Source organism: Mastacembelus armatus, chromosome 2 (genome assembly GCF_900324485.2).
Source record: "Mastacembelus armatus chromosome 2, fMasArm1.2, whole genome shotgun sequence".
NCBI classification, from domain to species: domain Eukaryota; kingdom Metazoa; phylum Chordata; class Actinopteri; order Synbranchiformes; family Mastacembelidae; genus Mastacembelus; species Mastacembelus armatus.
The window spans coordinates 4,231,353-4,248,615 of record NC_046634.1 but is presented as its reverse complement, the minus strand read 5'-3'; the positions used below and the strand labels follow the sequence as shown (position 1 = coordinate 4,248,615).

The following is a 17,263-nucleotide window of genomic DNA, read 5'->3' as shown; positions in this document are numbered from 1 at the left end:
TAATGTGTACTTCCAGTTGATCTGAAGAAAATGAGACATTTCTTGTCCTGACACTTATATCAGATTCGTTTCATGTCATTCCAAGCCATCACCCTCCATCCTCTCCTAGGATGAGGGATGTGACTCATCTCAGACAAAGAGAGGCACAGACTAAACTCCCAATCAGATTAAGTCAATGTTAGAGCAAGAGGGCAAAGAGCATTTAGTGCCAAAAGAGGATTGAACAGAATACATACCAAAGTGCATCCTGGTTAAATCCCTTGATGGAGGGCAACTTAGGCAAAATAACAAAAGCTTTTGATCAGTGAAGGCTTAAAGGAAATCCATTACTGAGGAATAAAATGCCTTTAGTTCTAACCTGCGGTGTCCATATAGTGCTATAAATTCAACTGTCCCAGATCACGTGCTCAAGCCTCTTGGTGTCCAGGGTTAGAGGGAAAACCCATGTGGCATGATACACAAATGTAGACGAGCACACACGCGCAATTCTCTCATGCACACTGCCAATTATTGACTTGACATGTTGGAATCTGTCCGTGGTGCTGAAATGACTCACCTCGCGCTTGAGGATTTAACACTTTCCTGTTGCCTGCATTTAAATTTCAATCACACAAGTCATATTTCAAAACTCACAGTGGAGAGATGTTTACACCTGCTTAGCTACAGTTCCAAACATATATTAAGATATTCATGTTGACCAGACCTGAACCCATTTCTGAATATAACAGGTGCATTAAAGCAACAGCAACATTAATCTATACCCCATAGAATTAACATATACCATTAAATTTAATACTTCAAAGTCACTATGATATGCACCAGTGTCCAATAAGAATGAAAACATAATATAAAATTAATTTGACAAATGCCATTAATATTTCTGTTTATGTCATTTTTCCGCTTCATGTTCCTATATTATTATAATTGCAGTGATTTTCCGACAGCAGTTGTTGTAGGTCACTCATATTGCCAGTGTGTGATCAGAGATGCGGTTGCGTCACGGGCTCGGCAGCCGGGAGAGATGACTGGCGCAGATGTAAAGTCAAGTCACCCAAATTAAAGCCGGGAAATGGGTTATTTGGTCATCAAAATAAAAGCAAATGTAAATTTCAAAGGTGAATGTACACCTATTTCTCTTCAAGGTACAGTGTATTTTGGGGATGCTTCACTCTGGTTGATTTAACTCTGGAGACTGTAGAACTACAAACATTTAGTAACATATGGTATCTTCAGTTATTTTGTTGATTGTGTCTGTTTAATCATCCAGTCTTTATTTCAAAAATTCTGATGGCCTTTGGTTCTGTCATATTTAGCTTCACAGCAGCCTGGAGCTGAAGATCCCACTCTACAGACTCAAGTGGCTACTACGTCTTTGACATTTGGCACACTTGGATAGCATCTGAAGCAAACTCCACCAATGCTGGATATGGGGGTTCTATGTCTGACTTGTTAGGAAGTCAAAATGAATCACATCCAAATTAGAATAATGCAGTCTAAAGTGAATTTTAATAATTACTGAACATAGAGATTTCAACACAATGTCATATTGATGTGGTAAAATTGACTAGTCTGCCAAATATAAAACTACACTAATTAGACAGTTTCTTAATTTTATCAGTCTTAGGCGAAAAACGCTTTTAATTTGAAAGTGCTGCCCAGAAGTGATTGCGTTAGATTTGCTCAGTTTGTCGCCGGTGCTCCTGGCTCAGATAGCGATCAGCAGTTGGCTCTGGCAGGACAGCCGAGCCCGAGCGCTCCTGAAGCAGGGATGTGCCGTTTTGCGCTGGCGTCTCCAAAGGCGTTACTGCACCAGAGTTCTGTCACCAGTTAGACATATTCAAAGAGAAGGATGTTTCAGCTCTTTAGGAAACAGATGAGTGTATAGTGACTGCTTCAACTTTGAAAGGTGGACCTGTCCAAGCTGTCCTGCAGGACATGAGTGTACCTGCGGCTGGGACTTTTTAACTGACAGGAGCGCGGCGCAGGCTGAGGCGTGAAACTGCAGGATGAGACGCGGGGAAGACGAACACGACTCGGACATCACGTTAGTACCCACGGCGTGATTTCCAGCTTTCCACCATGGAGGAGAAGTTCAACAGACTCATCTTCGTTCCCATTGCCGCGGTGCTCTTCTTAATGATCGGCTATCAATACGTGTGCCCGGCGGACAGCAACACCTGCTACTTCAGAAGTAACGAGAAAGGGCTTTTCCAACGGTATTCATCCGGGTTTGACTTCGTTTACACGGAGCCGGAGGCGGATGAGGATCTTCCCTCCAGAATCACATCCAAATTTAACTTCACCGAGCGGGACTTGGACAGGCACGTCGACTTCAACATCCGGGGAGATGATGTGATGGTGTTCCTCCACATTCAGAAGACCGGCGGGACGACCTTCGGCCGCCACTTGGTCAAAAATATCCAGCTTGAGCAGCCCTGCGACTGCATGTCCGGTCAGAGGAAATGCACCTGTCACCGGCCCGGTAAAGCGGAATCGTGGCTCTTCTCCCGGTTCTCCACGGGCTGGAGTTGCGGGCTACATGCGGACTGGACCGAGCTCACGAGCTGTGTTCCTGTGGTGATGAACAAGAGGGACAAGAAGAGCGCCCAGAAGAGTAAAAGGTGAGCTGTAACATGCATGACAGGTGTGCTCACGTAATAACCGAATAAAATGTTTAGTGTCAGTCATTCAGTTGTTAATTTCACCGACACATGAGCTGATTCACTAAAACAAAGTCCTGTATTTATGCATTCAGCTATTCATTCACAGAAAACTCATTATTCTTCATTAACATTCATTCGCTTATTCATTTACAAACTCTTACAAACTGATTTCTACTGCTGGACCGAATTACTGACTCATTTTTTAATATCAGATCACTTATTCATTGACTTGGTGGTTCACTCACTCATTCACTCACCGTTGCCACAAAAAGAAAAAGAAAATGGGCTTAAATGAATGTCACATTTTTCATTCATTAATTCATTTGCTCACAAACTCATTTACTTAATTTAGGCACTCACTCACTCATTCACTCACTGGTATTTCAACTGGTTCGCCATGTTGCTCATAGACATATGTTCTTAATAAATCAGTCATTCACTTGTGTACATTTACCTATTCACTCACTCATACTCTAAATCTGTCACCTGCTCCCTCAGTCTGATACTGAGCAAATGAGCGAATGAGCAAGCAAACTATAAGGAGTGAGTCAATGAATATGCTAATTAAACACAAGGGAAATTAACAACTGAACAAGCAAATGTAAAACAGACACCAAGGTGAACGATCAAAGAAAGACTTAATTGTAATTAAAGTTGCACTAGCATTGATTCATTGAACAGAATATTTGCAGACAGTAAATGAACGACTGTGAAAATAGTGTGAAAATGTCTAATATTTACTGCTCGTTTCAGTTTTACATCATTAGAAATTCAATATCTTTAGGTTTTAGAATGTTGGTTTGACAAAAAATGCAAATTGAATACAACCTTGGGCATTTTTCACAATTTGTCAACATGTTGTGCTTACTCATTTAGTTTATTATGAACATAATCATTATTAGCTCCCATTCAATAGATGGTGTTTGGGCTGCAGTCTGCAGACTTTAATGACTTACCTAGGGGCACTAAGTCAAAGGTAACTGGATTTTTAACAGTGTAGGCTGTGGCTACAATTCCTTTTGGTTTTCAGGACCGCACTTGGCAAATGCGTGTTCTTATTGGCATGTAATGCAAGGCACAGAGCTGTTAAAGCTGTCCTGTTAACATGCACACCACATGGCATGTCAGCACCAGCAGAAGAACCAGACACCAGCTGATGGTCTGTTTCAATTTCCTGTAATTACCAAACCAAGAGAGCTAAGCTTAAGGGAATAAAATCTCTTAAGAAGGCCAGGGGCTTCTGAGGTGTGCCACCAACGTGTTGAAGCCAATTTGCCTTGCAGTTGGTTCAGAGAGCAAATCTCCATATGTTACTGAGAGCGTCAAAGGGGGTCGACAAGGACTGGGAGAGCCTTCAAGAATCCTTCCAGTCCATTAACTGTTCTCAGTGGCAGCCATCAGACTTAATTTAACACTTCTGAATAGTTGAAGGGGTGCCTTTGAGCCATATCGGCACTAAATATAAATCAACAACACTTGCAGTCAACTCTTGTCAGCACTATAAGTGAAAAATCAGCAGTCACTCACAACACTGGCACTTTGCTGTGTACAAAAGTGATTACAGACATAAGACATGAGTTTTTAAACGTGGAACCAAGTCTGTGGTATGTATTAAGTTTCAACTATTAAGCATCTACTTTTCTTATTATATTGACAGGGGAAGTGTTGATTAGAGAGGCATGTTTCGAGCGGTGGATAAAATCTTGCAGGTGTTGACTTACAGAATGACTTTTCTGTGGCTTATCACAGCACCAGACAATATCTGATATAACACCATATTGCACCGCGCCATCTCGAAAAGTGCTCACAAGTAATGCGATACTTCATTGATCCCTGCAGTGAAATATTGTTCCAGCCTGGCCTTTCCACAGGGAGGTCAGAGGTCACCTCAGCTTGTGAGTGGCTTTTAGGGAGAGTCATACTTAAGAACAAATTTGTATCTGCTGTTTGTAATGGCTAAATGACTGATTATCATGTCGCAATGTCGAGTTATATCTCATGATGCATTTGGATTTGATTTTCTCTGAACAGTCGTGAGTCGTAACTCATTCAATAGCCACAAATGTGTCACATGAAGTTCCCATTTCCTATCGATTAAGCCTGGTTGAGTTTCTGCCCATGCACTTTTAAAAGATACTGAGTAACCATCATGCTATTCCGATATATTCTTCAAGTCACTCTGTTTTGATAGATTTGCTTTTCAGAAGAGATTAATAGCTGTTTTTTCCAACATATAATCTCCTTTACATCATACTCTACTTGGTACTGCAAGTATGGAACTATTATGTGTATTTTATGAAGGACTCAAAGTTTTTCCTAGTCTGAATGCAAAAAACAATCCAACTTCATAAAGCAAAGTACAGTGGGGGATAAAACAACATAGGAATAGATGATGCTCAGACTTACCTTTAGGCTACAACTAGCAGGCTGTGATCTAGTTCTCAGAGTCTTATCTCAGCCCTCTGACCTTACAGTGCTTTTTTAAACTCTTGAGCACAAGAGTTCTTAAGTATGGTACTTGATTAAAATGAAGCCTTTATTCTCTTCAGTATTTACATTTTCTATTTTATACTTCAAACTCAATTATTTTAGAAAGAAATCTCTGTGCTCATCTGTAGATACTTGTCAGATTACTATTGTTAAATTGTAATAAGATTAAATCAGTAGTTTCCACTACTGTTATATGAACAATAGGAGTCAGGAGCAGTTGGTGGAGCTAAGTCTCCAGTCAGACACCATTAAACCATTAAAGAAGGAAAAGGTGCAATGAGATGATGCAAATAAAACTCAGTTCCCAAATCATGGTAAACCATGCGGACAACACAAAGGAAATATGATGCTTGTGTTTGTTTCCTGTATTAATTTGAGAAAGGTTACAGTTCCCCCATTGCATCCCACAGATCTATTTTTAGTCTCTTCAGTAGACCAGAAACTTGACCAACATTTACTACACATGCTTCATTCATGGATGTCATGTTTTACTCACTAACCAACATTTCAACGCTTTCAACACTTTTATTTAAACTTTAACCCCCCCCCCTTCATTTATATTCAGGACATTAAAAAAGAACATAAAATAGGTATTGAGAAGAAGATAATATGATATGTGACTCCAAAATACTCCAAACTGTCAATAAAATAATGTGTGTGGAGATAACGTTCACCTTTAGATTAAGATATCACCTAGATGTAAAATACTAAAAGACATAGAGAATATGTGCCTATAAGATGTAACCGAATACATCTTTCATTAAAAAAGGAAAAATCTGCATACACATTGATGCATTCATATTAAAATAATAATAATAATAATAATAATGTCATATAAAATTATCTCTCAGCTAGTAAGAACCAGTTCTCATTAAGTGAGAATGTATTTATGGCTACTGAACTCCCCCCACCCCATACTGTAGCTGGCTGCCTCTGCTGCTACCTCATTTCCCTATTTTCTGTCCCCTGATGAAATATATTTGGGTCTCAGGGGAGCTGTGAAATGAGGTGAAATATTCTTCAATGTACACCGAATCTACAGAATCATGTATATCTCGGTTATATAAAAATGCCTGTGCTCGTTTATGATCAGTAACGGATGAGTTTTCGTGGATTCATGGATTCACCTTATTAATGTATCTCATAAAAAGATTTATACATTTTTTTATACAATTTACTTGCACATTTGGTGTATGTTGTCCTGCTGGTCTGTTCTCAATACAGAAGCACCATCTGTCTGCTTTTGAGCACTTCATAGTCACCTTGAAATCACCTCTCTCCTACACACCCTACCAGTGTAAAAACTAAAAATGCCAGCCAATATAGAAAAAACAGCGTATTACGAAAACCTGATTTTACTAACAAAGTAAATGTTTGATAATCATGATATTTTTTCATTATGCAGTATCTTTGATAGGGGGTCATTGACTTATGAAAAGTTACTTCAAAGAAAGAGTGAAAACTAAGAAAGTGTAAGAATGATCACTAATTAGCTCCTCGGTTTCTGGACAAGTTGGCATAGCAACCAGTTCCGCTTTTGTTAAAGCTCGGCTATAGTGATGCTTTATAAGAATTAGTGGCATTGCTTTAACACTGTCACTAGGACAAATTGGTAAAATTGAGTTCTTGTTTAGAGGACCCTCCAGCAACCCAGCAGTAATGGATTTGGCAATTTCACTCTTAACACACACACACTTGGGTAATACACGGCCAGTTCAAGTAGTTTTTGATAGGCACGCCACTATTCAAAAACTCCTGCAGGGCCTTGCTCGCAGCATGGGGCTACAGCATTCACATCACAGCAGGCTGCAAAATTGCTGTAAGGCCAGATGTCAAACCTGCTTCAATTGCCGTGCTGCCCTGTTCATCCTCAGCAGCCGACCTCACACCAAGCAGTCAGGGTGTATAACCTTATTACTGACCTCATTATTTCAGATTAGAGCACGGCTGGCCAAAACACAGATCAGCCTTTGTCTAATAAGCCCAGTTCATTCTGGACACAGTTAAGATGGTGTTAGCTATTAATTTGGCAATGTTACCCCATTAGTGATGATGAGAGTGACACTATGGGCATGCGAATATGCAAAAATAAGAAGGATGAACTGGATGAAAAGGATGAAATTATGCTGAAGATTTGTGATCAGAGCTAAAGAGCAGTATCTAATATAATCCCATGACTTCTACTTGTAGTCAAACAGTTACACAGGCTTTCTTTAAAAAACTAAAACTAAAAGAAGACATAGATATAAATATGGTCAAATGGGTTTTGTATATTTCTCGCTTTAGGAGACAGCTTGCATTTGACTCAGGCTCTGATTTGTCACTTCTTGTGGGTGGAAAAGTATATGCACAGTACCTGACACCAGTTTTATTTTTAGTAAGGGGTGAATGTATGGGCCTTTGGAGAGATCCTATACTGCAGCGTGAAGTTGGGATGTAGGCTGATAAAGCATAAAAATCTCTTCAGGTAGCATTAGTGGCATTTGGTCTTTTGTCAAGGTGATTCATAGCCCTGGGTTAAACTGAGCCTCTAAAGTTACATTTATCAATAGATTTATTAGGATTTTTGGAACATTTCCTAGAATATAATTCATCTAAAGATTAATCAAATTTGTGTCCCTTAATGAGTGTTTTGATGTTTTTGGTAATACACTTTTTGTCAAGAGTTAAATCATTACAATACTCATGTCTGCATGCTAAAATACAAGCTAGCTTCAGTCAGTTAGTTTAGCTTACGATAGACTAAAATCAGGGGAAGGCAGCTTCATCACTTTAAGCATATTTTTACTCTACATTTTGTTTTTGGAATTTAACATTTTAATTAAACAACTTTCTAATATTTATGTGAAATAATAAATCAAATAACTGATACTGTGCATAATTTAAGAAAATAATGCACTATAATGAAAAAAATACTTTTGCACAATTTCTCATAATTCTTAAAGAATTTATGGCTTCTTTCTATTTATATTTCTATTCCACATTTTTGTTTTCAAACTATCTAGTTATTGGGATTCAAACTCGGACAAGTTTTTGTCATTTTAATCTATTTCATTTTCACTTACATAATTATGAGATGCTAAAAAAAGTAGTTTCAAAATAAGAAAATATTAGAAAAAAAGGTCAGGGCAGATGATAATCCAAGATATTTTAATTAAAGATGGTTTAGAGAAATAACTGCATAGTTGAATATAGGATCAAGTTCACAATACTGAAATAAATTGTGCATTTGCTGGTATATCAAACCCCTAGTGCAGTCCTTTCACGACAGTGAGGGGAGTCTTGTATTATGGCAAGAAATGTGAGATACTCAGAGGATCTTGGTAATCTCCACATTCCTTAGGGGGATTAGGGGCAGTGGAAGACAGGTTTTATTATATGAGGGAGGGGGAAGGGGGGGATTAATCCAGACGTCTAGATTTATACAGAAACCTGTCGACTGGATTGAAGATTTCTTTCTTTTACAAAACACTGAGTGTCAAGTTTGTTAAAAGAGAAAAAAACTTCACCAGTCTCTACTAGACAGATCATTATGTGCTATCCATCAAAATGCCTCACAGTGTCTATTTTTTACCGCTAGTCTTCTTATATTATGGATGAAGGTTATATTTTCTATATTATACATATATATATATATATATATATACATATGTTTACTTAGGAATAATTTTGGAAGGATACAAACTGGAAATCACTCACAAATGTCAATGTCAAAATGCTCCAACAAAATAGCACACTGCCAAAACAAGCCTTCAAATATTGCTAAAAAGTGGATTGCTTTTCAGAAATTTCTCAGTAATTTCTGTGGGGAGATGTGACCTTTTGCAGAGTACAGTCTCCCATTTATCTTTTCTATATCTACATGGACCTAGAAGACTAACTGACACTTCACAAAGCTGTAAAGATTAAGATGTCAAGCAAAGGTTAAGGCTAAGATGCTAAAGCTGCACACACCTGATTGTTGTGTGTGTCGACATTCTCGACACTGTGCTTGTCGTGGGTGTGTTTAATGAACTCTAGGAGCTCTGGAATAATGTAGCTACTTGAAAATGAAGCCAATTTTTAATAAAAACAAATGGATGATTTTGTCTCCATTGGACAATTTTCTGTGCAAATTGTTCATACTTCATTTTGTATTGAAGCCTGAAATAATTTAATTTAAGTGTATGTGGCTCTTCACAAAGTCTTTTCACCTAGTTTAAAAAAAAAAAAAAAAAAAAAAGCATCTTCCCACCGTCACGTGCCTGAACACCTCGTCTTTCTAGAAGCATTCTCGGTTACCTCATCTCCACACCAGCATCCCAGGGGCTTTTTCTTTATGACCAAAAATAGCATTGCATGTCTGCAACCAGTCAAGATCACAGTGCAATGGCAGGATGATTGCCCATCATTTCTCTCCTCATACTCTCCAGCTCAATCAATGCTTGATGATGGGAATGATTGATTCACTTGACTGTGTGATTTATCAAGTAATGTTACCTGCCTATATTCCCTACAATTGGGTTATCATTTGGAGGGGAAAGTGCACTATTAACAGATCATTTTGGGTGGACGGAGAGTGCACTGTGTTGTAACTTTTGCGTGTAATGTGTTCTTGCCTGTTGGATAGTGAACCCCTCTGTGGACAGATGGGCACTGGGATCATTTGGCCTGTAATTGGCACACAAAGATTAAATTAGTACAAGAGAGAAAATCAGATGAGAGAAAATGGATCCCTCTTGCTCTCAAGATTGATGTAATGAGACTTTCTCTGTGCAACTGAGCTGCTTCACTCGCACATCTTGATAACATCTCCTTTAACATGCAGAGCTGCCGCAAAAAACTGCAGGTGTGAAATCCAAAACAATGAGTTGAACGATGCTAAAATGCTGCACGGAGCTTGGGGGAACTTCAGAGCAGACTTAAGTCTCTGTTGGTTTGTCACTATTACACCTTTAGGCTGGGGCACACTAGCCAATTTTATGCCCGATTTCCTGCCTGATTTGCCCCGTCACGTGATTGTGGGGGCGTGGCCCGATTCCAGGTTTGTCGCAACTGATTATTTGTCTAAACAATCCTCAAGTGTTTGGCGTCAACACGATTATTTTACTGATCCTGTTCAGGTTGGGGGAGGCTCCAATGGAATGGAGGTCGCGTTTGATCACGCAAGTTTCTGTGCAATCTCGTGTCCGTGGAATCGCCATATTACAAATGGCAAGTGTACGGTCTCCCGGTCTTGATGAATCCTCTAGCGCGTGCGTTGAGAGGCTTATAATATTAAAAATCAGCTGAAACTGTCCTTGTGTCTGTGGTCGCCCACGTTTCCCACATCTAGTGTGTCCCCAGCCTTACACATTTAGATAATATTATACAGAGCAGACTCCCCCGTTCTGACATATCTGTATATACACTGAAAAGAATTGATGTTGGGATGATTATTAAGAAAAAACTATATATTTTGGCTACTTTAAACAAAGACCTAAATCACAAGACTACAGCTTAAGAAACTCCTTAAACTAGAAAGTAAGTCTTAGAGGACTTGCATTGAAAACAAGTGAAATTACCTCACACATACGTGTATCTCTTAAATTTAACCCAATTTTGTTCCTGTAAGAGATGGGGTACATTCTCACCCCAAAATTTTTTGCGAAGCTGTCACTATCACAACCAGCGGGCGAATTTAAAACTTATTTGGGAGATAAAATTGAACTGTTTTGGAAAGCATTAGTCTAGAGACTGAGATGACTGAGGGGATTTTATTTTTTTCTTGTCAGACAGTAATTCCCTCTTGGAGGCAATGGTTAAGGGATCCCCTGTGGGCATAGAAACACCTTTAAAATGGATTTGCTCCAACTGTCCCAGTTATCAACACCCTGACTTCAGTGTGAAATCGATGTGCAGTCCTGTGCTTGTTTTCAAAGTCACTTCTCCCAATTTGGCTGATAGAAACGGCTTGGAAAGTGATACTTCATTGACGGTGCTCATTACACCCGTGTGCCTCAGTTGGATAAGTGAAACTCTTCAACTAAAACCAATGATGTAAATTATAATTATATATTATTATTATAATTATTTTTCAGAAGATGAAATCCAGGTGAAATTCTTCTTCAGTGGCATAAATAGTTTCCATGAAAGCTTTTACCATGAGAGTGACGGTGTCCTTGATGGTAGTCAGTGAATTAACAAGGCACATATTGATCTTTTGCTGGGAGTTTCCTCTGTAGCTTTTTGATGGTGATTTAGAGAGTGAGAGAGACAATCAGGGAGCAAGAGAGAGGCCAATCAATAATGTTTGCAGGTTTGCTGTATGGAGAAAGGTGACAGGCAGTGAGAAGGGCATGAAAGAGGCATTAAATTGATCGGCTACAAAATGCGACAAGCTGATTTAACATTACCTTTAGAAACAACCATTCATGACCACACATGCTTGGTTGTATGTTGATAATTGTGCTATAACATATATTCATTCATATCTCTCTGAGAATATTAGATTTTGGCTCAATCAGGTGCCTGAGTACACTGAATTGAAAATATTCCCACTTTGTCCTGTTCAGGCCTGAACAACTTAAAACCAATTTAGCACATAAGCAAAGTGCTTAGCATGGAATACACTTAGCTTCACAGAGCACATTAGCATCTCTTAGCATCTTTTACAGTGGCAGCACATCAGTTATATCCTGCTGTGATAATGGTACACCTTTTGCCGCAGCATGGTGTGTTACAATATAACATCTGTTGGTAACGCTCAGCTGACACATTTCAGCAGTGCTGTGCTACAGCACAACAGCTGACATCACATAATACTAGACTGAGACTGCACACCAACTGAGTAGCTCACAGTTTCTAAAAAAATATGAAGCAGAGGGAAAGCCTTGTAATTGTAGTTTAGCATGTTAAACAATAAAAACCTAATGCTTGCTAATATAAGGAGAGGTACAACCAGTTACATGGGCGCTGTTTAAAGCAACACTATGTAGTTTTGTCTCTAAAATAATTTCAGTGATATAAGTCTTCACGGACGGATTCTACCGCGGCTGCAGCCTGAGCGGCTTTGCATCGGCTGCAACAGCACTTTGCACCTTTCGTGCTCGGGTCGGATCACTCAGCCCCGCCCATCTGCTGCCAGCGGAAGATTGTAACCTGCTTTATGGCATACGTCATGTTTTACTCCTGGGTGGAGTTAGCCAATAGCTAACGATAAGACGAAAGTATCTAACATGGAACTCTCTAAACCAACGCCGTGGCAGAGCCAGCGAAGAAACCAAAGAAGGTTTTGTCGGAGGAAGCGAGGAAAAGAAAGAGAATGATCAGCCACAAGCTCAAACAGCTTGGTTCCGTCAGCTTAGTAATTCACGCGTATTGCGCTGACCACGGGGAAGCTTGTGCAGCGACAGTATTTACAACACCGGTAATAGACAATTGCGCTTCTTATCCAGATGCCGGAAACCGTGAGCAAAAGTTACATGGTGTTGCTTTAACCCTGTCTCCTAGGAATTACATTTATATAGTACTGTTTTACCTATTATATTGTAATAACATAATCGAAGGCTGAATTATGTTCAGAGGTAGTCTAATTTTTAATGTTTTGTTTTTGAGCATCAGAAGAGTGGCCGTGGATGGCTGCACAAAGCACAGGATTATGACACCAGTTATGGTTAGGTTTATGGAACTAAATTTTAAGGTCAGATAAAGATGATGATTTTGATTAAAGGTTACTGTGGACTTTTTCTGTATCAAACCAGACCACAATCTTTCTCTAACCCTAACCCAAGTGTTTCCAGTGCCTAAACAAAACCATACAAAAGTTGAATAATGCTGAAGTGCCGTTAAGCATCAGCTCCTTAACCCTCCATTCGATCACTTTATACACTCAACTATACTGTGTTTTAATGCAGCCAAATTCACAATATAGTTGAGTTGATTTACATATGTTTCTACTTTGAGGCCACCAAACAGAAAGAAATACTGTAGCCTAATGATTTAACTGGTCAAAATGTCTCTCTTAATATGTCAGTGCTGTGTTTCCAGCTTGTTGTCTGCCCCTAAATTGACAAAAAAAAATCTATTTATGTAGACTAAGAAGCTAAGACATTCACTTTCTGAGAGGAACATTTCTACAGAGCATTTTTAGACATTTGGATTAGAATATACTTGCAAAACAGACACTTGGGATGTTATATTCCATTTCTACTTTACTAAATGCGATGAACAGCTTATAAATCTGACAATTTGTTTCTTGCATGAGAAAGTCTTGGTCATTTCATCCAATGAGTAATTATTCTTGACCTTCATAATCTGACCCTGCCTCTGTCCCTGACACAAGTAAGAGGAGACCATTGACATTTGCTGCTCTTTGTCAATAGGTCACAATGAAAGCGCAGACACTGAAAGGCGGAGCTGCATGGACATTTATTGATCATGCTGTCTCGTGGTTAGCTGTACAGATAAATGATAGGCACAGGAGGTGGAAAAGACTGAGCTGTTTTCCAGGAAGTACGACAAAGACTTCTTTGTGAGGAACTTGCATGTGTGTCCATCCATCTAAAGCTGTCCGTTCAACCCGGCAAAGATGGCAGGGTAATTCACTTAGTTTCCACTGTGGATAGCCATTATCTCTGGGTGGTATGCTTGCCTGTGGGTGTGTTCTACCATGATAACATCATGGCACTCACTGAAGTATACTGTATATCATAGCTGGCTGATATATGCTGCCTGTCAATAATTACAAAATTCTGGCCCTTTCAAGGCTGTTTGGGTGGGCACAGTAATGCAACTTCCCTCTCAATTAGATTCCTTAATTTGTCACATAAGTATAAATACTCATTCAGTTTAAAGCAGTTTCTTAAATTCTTTTTCTGTCACCAGAATGAAACAATCCATTTTTAGTTTCTTTCAAGCAATGATTGCATATCAGCTATACTTTGAATAGGGGTGGGTGACAAAATCCAATCACAAATGCTAAAAATCAAATTCGCAATAATGCTGAGGGAATAAGAACATAAAGTATAACATTAAGAAACAAGGGCAGCTCAGCAAAATACACGGCAGCACTTCACAAAAATTCAGTCAGGTCTGGTTGGACAAAGAAAGAATTTCTACTGACCTGTGTCAGTGCAGCATAATAGTTCAACCACTGCAGCAGAGAGGCTGTTCTCCACTGCTGCAGATATAACATTAACAACATGGCTGTGAGCTTTGCATTGTCCTTCCTCGCAATGCTACAGGTTCAGCATTACAATATACAATACAAGTAAAATATTTTTTGGTACTGCTTTGTCAACACCAAAACTGTCTGCATCACACACTCTGTGTGATATATTCTACACACACACACACAGACACAAAAGGCAAACCATAACAGATCTGATTTTAAGAGACCATCCAGTTCTTTGCTATGGTTCGTGTTCTCAGCCAAACTCAGCTTCACAAACTTAGCTGATGGAAAACAGGTAATTCAAGAGAGAACATCAGCAATTTACAAAACTGTACATAGGGGAAAGAGGAACACATCAGGTAAAGTGACCATTCATGTAATAGGGTTTAAAAGAGAGCAGCATTGCTGTAAAATGCCCTTGAATCTGAATTCTTTGTTTAGCTGTTGACTAAAAACTTCCAGAAAGTAAATTCCAGCCTTGCCGAATGAAATAAAGTCCTGCTTTTTATTTAGGTTTTTACATCTGGTTTCTGACTGACACTGTAAGGTCATGGTGATCTTTGTACACTAGATTAATGTTTTCAATTTCCCTCTTATCTACATTGTTTTTCTTTTTGAAAATGGCTGAAATTCTCCTGGCACTGACTCAGTCACCTCACTGTTAAGCTTGTCATCTCTAAAATCAATAGATAAGAGCTGAAAGCAGTGTTTGTTAGTTGAAAAGCTTCCATGCAGCTGGTTTATAGAAAAATTGGAAGCAATGTTTGAGGGAGATCAGAATGACCATAAAACACGAAAGGTGCTGGAAACAAAAAATTTTTATATCTGCAGGATATTAAATGCCATACATGCTTCGTTTGCATGGCTCTCTATGCCATTACTCTCACACACCCTCAGATGCATTTGATGATGTTTTTCATTTAAACCCTAATCACACTTTCAGTGCACTCTATATACTTCCAGCCTTGTGGTATTTCATCCTGCTTATATTTCTTTTTTAACTGCAGCAGGATATGAGAAATCTGATGTGTAGTTTCATCCTCCTTTACTGTGCTGAAATTGTGGCTCATGGTGTTTCCCTAGACAACCTTTGTATCATTCACTGTGAATACAAGTATATACTGCTGACACTATCATGGGAAAAGAACCAAACCAATGCATACTAGATATCAACATGTATTGCTTTATCTTTCTCTGCAGGAATTTCTATTACATCACCATGCTACGTGACCCTGTGTCACGCTACCTCAGTGAGTGGAAGCATGTACAGCGTGGAGCCACATGGAAAACTGCCATCCATATGTGTGACGGTCGCCCGCCCACTCAGGATGAGCTCCCTGCCTGCTACAGTGGTGATGACTGGACAGGTGTGCCCTTGGGAGACTTCATGAACTGCCCTTCTAACCTCGCCAACAACCGCCAGGTCCGCATGCTGGCTGACCTCAGCCTGGTGGGTTGCTACAACATGTCTTTCATGAGTGAGCTGGAACGAGGCCGCCTACTGCTCGCCAGTGCCAAGGCCAACCTCCGGAACATGGCTTTCTATGGCCTGACAGAGTTCCAGCGCAAGACGCAGTACCTGTTCGAGCGGACGTTCGGTCTGCACTTCATCCGGGCTTTCACGCAGATTAATAGCACGCGTGCAGCCAGTGTGGACATCACTGAGAAGGTGCGGTGGCGCATCGAAGGGCTGAATGCCCTCGACATGGAGCTGTACGAGTATGCCAAGGAGCTGTTTCTGCAGCGCTACCAGTACAATCGCCAGAAGCAGCACCAGGAGGAACGGCTGAGGAGGAGGCAGGAGAGGCAGCAGAGGCAGCGGATGCACAGGACATACCTGGCTGACCTGTGGAGACTAGGGGGAGGAGGAGGAGGGGAGGAGGAAGAGAAGGGGGAGGTGAAGGTACTAGACGAGGTGGCCACCACAGAGGACTACAGCAGCCAGGTAGTGCGGTGGTGAGAAAACAGGAACTAAAGACACCAATACACTGACTGATTGTTGTGTGGTTCATTGTGCTTTACTCTCCTCCCTCCAATTCTCTCTGTCTGGCCTCTGCTGTGAATCTGCCAAAACCTCTAACCCTCATAGCGCTTTGATGGACTGCCGAATGGTGTCTTAATATTTATGATGGATGTATTTGTCATGGCAACATAAACATTTTGTATTTTTTTTTTCTTATGGCTATTTTTGGCACTGCAGCTGTGAAATGTATTTATTTATTAGCAAGTGCTTTGAATGTTCTCAAAGCAGTGAAAATGTTTCCAAAATTTTGCTAAGAATTAGTAGAATAATAGAAATGAGGGCCAATTTTAATATATTTTCACATAGTGAATGATGAAGGATCCTGTATGTCATGTTTGTGGACTAGCGCAGTGTTGATCAGTGAAATCTTGTAGTTACTCTGTGGTGTTTGGCTTTACAAGAATATCAAAGCACAAAAGTGGCAATAGTCTGCAGTCTGTTTTTCTTTCTGACTGATTAAGCTGCAACATACAAAAACAACAAAGGCAAATTTCTTGTAGGAAATGTGTTCAATAAAAATATGCAGCATCCAGCAATGTAAATTTGTCCCTGATAGACTCTCTTTAGTATGCATGTGTACATGCACGTGTTCTTGCCTTGCTCCCTTTTCACAGCATGTACTCACCATAAAAATCTGAAATCTTCATGCGGTGTGCCAACTTCTTCCATATACACGCACTTACAGACACATTGACGCACATTGATAAGGCTTTCTCTCAGGGAGAGGAGAGATGCAGGACTGAAAGACAGGTTGTCAGAGCCAGTTTCAGCTCCCTTACATCACAGTGACAGAACATTGGTATTTCCACCATTAGAGAATTGATCACTTGCTCTTTGCTTCTAAAGTGATCATTTAAAGTTCAATTGACCATGACTCTGATGCAGCAAAAAAATCAAAGGCACCCAGTGGCTTACTGAATGTTTTTCCACCATAATTTTAAAAAACATACAATA

General features: G+C 39.8%; 1 protein-coding gene across 1 annotated transcript; it reads left to right on the top strand.

The window, feature by feature from the left end:
• The first annotated feature begins 1,438 nt into the window (after positions 1–1,438).
• LOC113127510 (heparan-sulfate 6-O-sulfotransferase 3-B-like) lies at positions 1,439–17,096 on the top strand. Its single transcript, XM_026302184.2, has 2 exons — positions 1,439–2,621; positions 15,487–17,096. The coding sequence occupies exons 1-2, from the start codon at positions 2,080–2,082 to the stop codon at positions 16,244–16,246; spliced, it is 1,302 nt and encodes a 433-aa protein (XP_026157969.1). The 5' UTR covers positions 1,439–2,079; the 3' UTR covers positions 16,247–17,096.
• Positions 17,097–17,263: the final 167 nt, after the last annotated feature.